The 9,716-nt window shown below is 38.9% G+C and overlaps 1 protein-coding gene across 1 annotated transcript in view; it reads left to right on the top strand.

Moving 5' to 3' along the window:
* The first annotated feature begins 378 nt into the window (after positions 1-378).
* The window catches only part of LOC114286870 (uncharacterized), a 34,000-nt gene continuing 24,662 nt past the window's right edge, over positions 379-9,716 (top strand). Inside the window, exons 1-3 of the mRNA XM_082877428.1 lie at positions 379-1,434; position 3,795; positions 5,287-6,416. Of these exons, the coding sequence (XP_082733554.1) occupies positions 511-1,434; position 3,795; positions 5,287-6,416 (2,055 nt within the window). The 5' untranslated portion in view covers positions 379-510. The remainder of the gene's footprint in view (positions 1,435-3,794; positions 3,796-5,286; positions 6,417-9,716) is intronic.

The following is a 9,716-nucleotide window of genomic DNA, read 5'->3' as shown; positions in this document are numbered from 1 at the left end:
TATATATATATATATTTTTATATTTGAAGTAAAAAATATTTTCGGATTTTTTTAAATTTTTTTTTATGAGTCTTAAATAGAATTTTCGGTTGTGTATTTAGTAACGAATTGTAAATTTTTCAATCAAATATCATATCACAGCACTCAATTCAAACACTTTTCACAACTCATAACCAAACAAATTTTACACACTCAAATCATAATTTCAAAACTCATAAATTCAAAATATAACTCTATTCTTAAATCATAATTCTAAAACTCTACCAAACGCAACCTTAAAGTTTCTCTTTCCTCCTCATTTCCATGGCTTAAAAGTGCACCCTAAGCGCATTTTCCTCATTTCCTATATAACCACCACTCCTCCATTTTCTCCTTCCAAACACAAGAACAACAAGATTTTCAATCCAAAAACTCAACATTAACCTACCACTTCAAAAGACAAATTCCATTCCAATCTATCACCCATTTTGATTTTGATTTTGATTTTGATTTTGATCTTCCCCCAGTAAGATGGATCGCAGGCAAGATGTAGAAGGAAGCGGAAGTGTTCATTTACAAATTGATGAACTTGGCAATGGAGGTCCAACAATTTTTGAACCCCAAAGCAGTACGGAAACAAGAGATAGTAGCAATGCTAATCCTGTTTCTCCATCAGAAACCCAAACCCAAGTCCGCGCCCCAGAACAGAAGCTGACTCTCTTCGCCCTCCGCCTCGCGGTGCTTGAGAAAGCGGCGACAGGCCTAGGAAAACTAGCCTTTATTTGGGCAACAGTTGTCCTACTTGGCGGTTTCGCCATTACCCTCGGTAAGACAGACTTCTGGGTCATCACTATAATTCTGTTAATCGAGGGGACTCGGATTTTCAGCAGAAGCCATGAACTTGAATGGCAACATCAAGCTACGTGGTCAATTGCTGATGTTGGAATCAATAGTTTCCGATTGATAAGATCGAGCTCACACTGCATAATTAAAACTATAAAAGCAATCTTCAAACCCATTGACTTGGTTCGGAAGCAAAGCCAAAGGGGCAGAGAAGTTAACCAGAGTACTCACCTGGCGAGCCGCAAAAACTGGGATCAGAAAAAGATGCCGACTCGAACATGGGTGGCTTCAGATGTTCCTCTGTTTCCATATGCCCAACGGGTTTTCTCAGCAAAACATGTCAGCAGGCTAATGGATTGGCTCCAGGTTGCTTCTGCATTAACCTGCACAGGTTTGTCATTAATGAGGCTCATTAGACATAACTATGGCGAAATAGCGAAAGGAGATACCGATAAGCGGAATCGCAGGTCGGCTCTGAATATTTTTTACGCCTTGGCATTGGCAGAAGCTTTGCTGTTTTTATTGGAGAAAGCTTACTGGAAATGGAATGTGATTTACTATAAAGTGTTGGATGAGGTGAACAAGGAGTGTGAATTGGGGGCTTCGGGTATGGTTTCTGTTAGAATAAATGTATAAAAATAAATAGAGAATTGTATTATTGAATAATGTATGTTTGTTGTGTATCAGCATTTACAAGAGAATTAGGTCTCTCTATTTATAGAGAGGAGAAAGATACAATGGAGTACGAAGGCATAAGGTAAGATATTACAATAATATAAAAGTGTAATCTAAAGCTTTGCTGGTAGTGGGTGTTGGCCTCCTTTACACCTTTGCTGGTTCCTAATGCACATGTACATTACAGCTCCTAATGCACATGTACAGCTATGAAAGTATAAGGTATATTATATGTTAACAGCCCCCCTCAAACTCAAGGAGGATAGGTACTAGCCAACTTGAGTTTGGAGAGAGTAACAAAACAGAAAGATAAGCTGACAAATAAAATTAAAAATGGGATAGGAGACACTGTATGGTCGTGTCGGACCGTTGTAGCAGACAGTTTACGGGGTCATGTCGGACCGTGGTAGCAGACACTGTGTGGTCGTGTCAGACCGATGTAGAAGACAGTTTATGGGGTCATGTCGGACCGTTGTAGCAGACACTGTGTGGTCGTGTCAGACCGATGTAGAAGACAGTTTATGGGGTCATGTCGGACCGTTGGAGAAGACAGTTTATGGGGTCATGTCGGACCGTTGTAGAAGACAGTTTATGGGGTCATGTCGGACCGTTGTAGCAGATTGTGGTGGTGCACCAAGGGGGCGACTTAGGGAGTGCGCCATGAGGTGGCTTGAACATGATACTGTGTATAACCCCCCCTCAAACTCAAATAGGTGTGAAGATAGAAACCTATTTGAGGTTGAAACAAAGGGATTGATAAAGCTGACTGGTGTAGAAGACACTGTATGAGTGTGTAGATAGGCTGCCCAAAAGATATACATGGATGTAGATATCGAGCCCTCAAAAGACGTGCCCTCAAAAGGTGTGCCCGCACCCTCAAAAGGCGTGTCATCAAAAGGCGTGCCCGAATGCATCAAAAGGCGTGCCATGAAAAGGCGTGCCAGTTTGTCGGCGAGAAGAGGCGCGCGATGCGCGTGGCTGCCTCGGCTATTTAACCAAGACAGAGCTGAGGTAGAGGCGAAGACAAACAATTGGCGAAAATCCTCTGAAAAACTCTTCGTTTTGCTGAGAAGGTTTTGCTGAGAAGATACTCTGTAACACTCTCTATAACACTCTGTTGCCCAGAAAAAATGGCTTCGTCTTCCCGCGGGCTGCTTACCCTCTTTCCCGACCTCAACGAATCTACAGGAGAGAGAACTGGTGCGGTGGCCAGTGAACCTCAACCAAACACTGCTGGGTTTGCTCCGCTGAACTTTCCGATGCGGTCTGTGGAGCAAAAAATGGCGGTGCAGTCGGATGTGGAGGCCAATCAGTATACGTTGAAGGCATGTGTGGAGTCCATGACGGCGGTCACAAATCTGTCGCACCGGCTACAGAGTAAGACAAATGAGGTGCAGCAGTTAAATTCCCAGCTGGCTCTGCTCCAACGCATGTATAAGGATGCGCGAGCAGAGATGAGCGTGCTAAGGGCAGAAAACAAGGAGCTGAAGCGGAAGGCCACCGTGATGTTCCGATTTGGAGGGCCGCCATATGCTGCAGTGGAGGAGCAGGGAGTAGTGATCATGCCCAGTGGAGGAGAAAGCACAGAGGCAGCACGGTCAAGGGCCGTCCAGGACGGAGGCAAGAAGAAAAGACCGGCAGCAGAGTAGAGAAGAAAAATCTTGCCTGTGGAGGTGGTTGTTTTGTGTGTTGGTTTTTTTTTTTTTTTTTTTTTTTTTTTTTTTTTTTTTTCGGTGTAAAATGCTGATCGGGGTTGATCCCGGCATGAAAAAAAAAAAATGACAAATTTGTGGAATGAAAACCGAGTTGGGTGTGAATGGATTTTTTTTTTTTTTTTTTTTTGTTGAAAATAATAATAATAATAAGAATAATAAATAAAATGAAGTGGTGGATCAGCAAGAGTTGAGAATCAGCAAGACTTTTTTTTTTTTTTTTTTTTTTTTTTTTTTTTGAAAATAAGAATAATAATAATAAATAAAAGAAAGTGGTGGATATAAAAAGAGGTGTCAGGAAGAAAACAAAATAAAGGTGATGAAAAGTTTGAAAGAAATGATGGTGAAAATAAAGGAGGGACAAGGAAAGTGGTTCACGTTTGTGTGTGTTTTTTTTTTTTTTTTTTTTTTTTTTTTGGAAATGAAAAAGGAAAAGTGGGGTGCAAAATGATGATGATAAAATGAATATAAAAAAAAAAATGAGTGTGTGTAATGCGGTGCCTTTAGTCAAAAAAAGTGAATAGATTAAAAATTAAAAGGACTAGTGGGAACCAAGTGGTGTTTGGTCGGTGGAATAGATTATAGGGTTTTGGATGAGTGGGTGAAATATGATGGGAACAAAGAGAATAAAAAAATAGAGGGTGAGGAACAGGAGGATATGGGGGTAAAGACCAGAAAAAGTAAAAATAAATAAATAAAAGAAAAAGTAGATCGGATGGGTGAAGGATAGGATCGATCTCAGGAACAATGATGGTGGAGGGACAAAAAGCGGCTCAGTGGGAGAGAGGAAATAGAATATATGGATAAACTTTTACAGGTTGTATCAGAGAGAGAGATGTGTGTGGTTATGCTTTAAAACCATGCTGTGTGTCCCTTTTTTTTTTTTTTTTTTTTTTTTTTTTTTTTTTTTTCTGGTTGCTATTCTAACCGAGAGTCAGAGAGAGAGAGATTTGTGTCGGGCATGGAGAGAGATGTGCACCGTGTGTGTGTGTTGAAGCAGCTTGTGTGTCTTCCTCTCCCTAACCGAGACTGCCGAGAGAGAGAGAGAGAGCTCTGTGAGAGAGAGAGAGAGCTGGGTTTGGTCCTCTGTGTGTATGGGTTTGCCGTGTGTGAGAAGACGAAGTTGGTGGCGTGTGTGTGTATGTCTCTTGTGTGTGTTGTGTATGCCTCTGCTGGGTGTGAAGGTGCTACCCGTGGGTGTGATTCATTTCAAAGCTCAAAGCTGCAGAGGGAAAGAGCCTAGAGAGAGGGAGATAAGAGACCAAGAGAGAGAGAGAAAAGGTGCCATGCATGTGTGATGTGTGTTCCATGCGAGAGAAAGAGAAAGCCCCATGTGTTTTTGTGTGTGTGTGCGCTGTGCCGTGTGTTTGGGTGTGAATGGTGTGTTGGGTGGTGTGGGTGTTTGCTGTGAGAGAGAGAAGTTCTGCATGTGTGCATGGTCACGGTTTGGAGATGGTGGTGCATGGTCACGGTTTGGAGATGGTGGTGATGGTGGCTCGGTTGTGGAGTTGCAGCGGTAACGGCTCGGCAGTGGTGTAGTTGGTAGTGCCGCTGGTGGTGGCTCGGTATTGGCCAGATCACGGCGTCGGTGGCTGTCGTGTGGGCCGACGGAGTGCTCGACGACGTGGGTAAGATCATGTTGTAACAAAGCTGCAGCAAGAAATAGTGATGGTTCACGGCAGTGAAGGTATGTGTAAAGGTCCGGCGGGCGGCCAAGGCGAGACTGCCGCCCGCCGGTGAAGCAGAATGACTAGGTTGTTAACCTAGCTCTGATACCATGTTAGAATAAATGTATAAAAATAAATAGAGAATTGTATTATTGAATAATGTATGCTTGTTGTGTATCAGCATTTACAAGAGAATTAGGTCTCTCTATTTATAGAGAGGAGAAAGATACAATGGAGTACGAAGGCATAAGGTAAGATATTACAATAATATAAAAGTGTAATCTAAAGCTTTGCTGGTAGTGGGTGTTGGCCTCCTTTACACCTTTGCTGGTTCCTAATGCACATGTACATTACAGCTCCTAATGCACATGTACAGCTATGAAAGTATAAGGTATATTATATGTTAACAGTTTCGATTAAACGATTCTTCTACGATTCCTATTCGAGGTGTGTTAATGGAAGCATTTTTGACGGCCTAAAGATGGATATGGTTTCATTCGCTATTGATCTCTTGGATTCGAATTCGCTGGATGAACAGCTAATCGGAGTTAGGATTTTACACAAATTCTCAATGAATCAGCGGTTTTCGGATGATACACTGCAAAAGATTGGAATAACGTTTCCGGTGATTGAACGGTTAGTTGAGATGTTGAATTGGAAAGATCCACAAGAAGAAGAGATCAGGAAATCAGCAGCAGAGATATTGACAAAGCTAGCAGGTAAAAAACAGAACTCTCTACGGGTTGCTGGAATAGCTGGTGCGATGGAATCAATATCGTCTCTGCTCCAGAACCAAAGGACTCATAGTATAGCCAATGAAATCTCCGAGAAAAGAATCGTCCACGACCATGAAAATTACAGTTTCTCGACATTCAATCATTTGGGACTTCTCATTCTAAAGAAACTTGCTCGAGACCATGATAATTGCGGAAAGATAGGGAACGCGAGAGGACTCTTACCGAAAATAATAGATTTTACTCACGCAGAAGAGAGGTTATTGAAGGACGAAACTGCTACACAGTCACAGATCTTGACGGTGAGACGATCTCTTCAAGTGCTGAAGATGCTTGCTAGAACAACAGGCACCAACGGTGAGCAGCTCAGAAGAGAGATTTCGGAGGTTGTTTTCACAATCAGCAACATCAGAGATATACTACGGTATGGTGAGAAACACCCGATGCTGCAACAACTAGGGATAGAGATTTTAACCAGTCTGGCAATGGAAGAGGACGCGACAGCGAGGATCGGGAGCACAGGCGGAGTCATCAAAGAATTGTTCAACATTTTCTTCAAAACGGAGATGCCTGAAAATCAGAATCATGTAAGAATCGCAGCTGGAGAAGCACTAGCAATGCTGGCATTAGAGTGCAAGATTAATTGTCATCAGCTATTGAAATTGAAGGTAATTGAAAAGCTCATTGAAGCATTGGAAGTTCCGTTGCTACGCATCAATGCAGCACGAATCTTAACAAATTTGTGTGCCTATGTTGGAGCAGACTGTTTCATGAAGTTAAAGGGGGTCACTGCTGCAGCACCCACGGTAAGTTCTCATTTAACATCAAAGAATATGTGATTTTATATTATAACAAATATCATATAGATCATAATCATTATCATATTAATTTTATAACTTAGTTATATTTAGTTATTCATACATACCAAATTATCTCATAACTACCACATAATTAAATTATTTTAATAATTTAATTTTGAATTAACAAGTGGTGTAACCGGTTACCAAAAAGATGGCAAAGGAAATCAGAGGAGTCCAAGGGTCACACATCACATATCTCATAACCAGCATTACATATCTCATAACCACTAGTAACATATCTCATTTTGCTCATAATCACATTTTATTCATAACTAATATCACATATCTCATAACCATTGATTACATATCTCACAATTATTACCCACATGAATCATAACCATATCTCAAAATCAACCCCTTCGAGTTATAACCAACATCACATATCTCATAACCACTCGTCACATATTTCATAACTAACAATCCTTTTGCTTATAACTGCACCACTTTGCTCATAACCAATATCTCATATCTCATAACCACTAACACACATAATATAACCAAATACCCTTTGACACCACTTTGCTCATAATCAAAATCACATATCTTATAATCACTAATCAAATATCTCATAACCATTATCCATATATCTCATAACCAACATCACACATATCATAACTACTAATCACATATCTCATAACTACACCAGTTTGATCATAACCAACATTACATATCTCATAACCACTAATCACATATCTCATAACCAAACACCCTTTGACTTAAAACTACATCACTCTGCTCATAACCAAAATCACATATCTAATAATCACCAATCATATATCTCATAACCTTTACCCACGTATCTCATAACCACATCTCATAACTAACACCATTTGTCTCATAACTACCATTACATCTAGGAAGCATAGATATGGATACAAGATACGGATACGACACGATACGGATACGGCGATATGACAAAACCTAAAAAAATAGGATATCGGTACGGTTAGGATACGTTTGTGAAAAATATATTTTTTTAAAATTATTAATAGTAAGTTATGCAAAAGCTAAAGAACTTTGAGAAATCACAATATAATTTTATAATGTAAAATATTAACCTTTAAGAATTTTGAATTAATTTAAGCTAGTAGCTTGTTTATTTTTTAAATTTTTAATAAGTCTTGCAAATATTTCATTTCAATATCAAGTTTAATATATTTATATTACAATAATAGAACAATTCACAACTTGTCCCTATACTTTTTCCTTTGACACTAGTGAAAAATATTGTATTCAAAGTTTACTTGCTTATTTATTTATTGGTATTTAATTTTACCATTGTTATATTCTCTTGTTAATTTTTACTTTCTATATAGTTATAGGGGACATGCATGAAATAATTAGGATACATCAATTTGATAAATTTTATTATTTAACTCACTATGCTCTTCTTATCGAAGAACTTGACAAAATATTAGAAAAATATTCTTATATTTATACTTGCAATTATATTATATTATATTACTATGCAAGAAATATTAAAATTCTAATTTCATAAAACAAATAAACATGACTTGGAGTATCTGATACTTCAAAATTAAATATCTGATACTCCAAAATTAATGAAAAAATAATTAAGAAGTATCCGAAACTTTTAATAAGTATCCGATACGTATTCATGAGTATCCAAGGAGTATCGGTATCCGATATGGATACGTCACCTTATTTGAAGTATCCATGTTTCATAGCATCACATATATCATAACCACTACTCACATATAGGGTATACATTTGGCCCACAAGCTGGCGGCACACCCCAAGTCCATAAATTACTCTCTCTCTCTCTCTCTCTCTCTCTCTCTCTCTCTCTCTCGTTTGGGCTAAAGAAAGGGTCTAGGGATTTGTCAAAAATAATTAATGAGGGAATTTTGATTTTGACAAAATTTGGATGTTTGTTCAAATTCTTGGAGAAAATGGGGTCGAAATTATGTAAATCATTATAAAAAATAAAATTAATACAAAATTTATGAATAGAGTCTTATAATAAAATAAATTGTTAATTTATAACTTTGTCAATTTATACTTAAATTTTTTTTTATTTATTTTCAAGGAGGAAGGTTGTGTGTTAGGTAGCTGACAGCCAACACGTAAAAAAGTCGCACAGATCTCTTATGACAATGAATCCTACTTTGAATCGTTTAAATGCTAGGTCGTTACCCTCAAGTGATGTATTGTGCCTGCCTCCGGCTGTTTCGAAAAATAAGTAAGGGGTGCCGCATCGACGCTTGGGTACGGTGAAAAATGGGCAAAGGTTCCCGCGTTTCCCTGGACGAGCGTGGGTAAAGAAACTAGTCCAAGACTATAGGTTTTGGATAGCCACTTGGAATATAAGAACATTAACTAGTAAGATGATATAGTTCGTAGATGTTATGATTAGGAGGAGAGTTAGTATAGCTTGTATATAAGAAACTAAGTGGATGGGTGAGAATGCTAGGGAAATTAATGATACCGGTTTTAAACTGTATTATAGTGGTAAGGATAGACGCAGGAATATGGTAGGAATCTTAATTGCCAAGGGTCTTGTGAAGAATGTAATAGCGGTCATTAGAAAAGGGATAGGATTATGTTAGTTAAACTAGCTATTGGACGGAATATAGTCAACGTTATTAGTGCATACTCCCCTCAAGTAAGATTAGATGATCAGACTAAGAGAGATTTTTGGGAGCAAATGGATAAGATCTTACAGGAGATATCCGTAGGAGAGAACCTGGTTATAGGTGAAGATTTTAATGGCCATATAGGCATAGATAAACTAAGCTATGAAAGGGTGCATGGTGGATACGGTTTTGGTGATAGAAATGAGGTTGGAGAGAGTATTTTAGATTTTGCATTGGCTTCTGACCTGGTGGTGGCCAATACTATGCATAAGAAGAGAGAGGAGCATTTGATAACCTTTAAGAGTGAGTCAGTTAAAAGCCAAATAGATTACTTCTTAGTGAGAAAGTGGACTGCCTAAAATGCAATGATTGTAAGGTGATTCCTGGAAAGAGCCTGACCTCTCAACATAGGATTTTGGTACTAGATTTATGTTTTAGAGGGCAATACCAAGCTAGGAAGGATGGTGGGCATTGTAGGACGAGACGGTAGGACCTAAAAGGGAATAAATTAGAAATATTTAAGAATATAATGGATAAGGAAGGTACTTGGGCCTTGAAAGATAATGCTAACACTATGTGGAACTCAATGACCAATTGTATGAGGAGAATCTCAAGGGAAGTGCTTGGAGGGTCGAAAGGAACGGGACCC

The sequence above is a fragment of the Camellia sinensis genome, chromosome 7, assembly GCF_055761805.1.
Source record: "Camellia sinensis isolate YWXY chromosome 7, ASM5576180v1, whole genome shotgun sequence".
Classification (NCBI taxonomy): Eukaryota; Viridiplantae; Streptophyta; class Magnoliopsida; order Ericales; family Theaceae; genus Camellia; species Camellia sinensis.
Note: the sequence above shows the minus strand (reverse complement) of the source record. Positions and strands in the feature narration are given on the sequence as shown.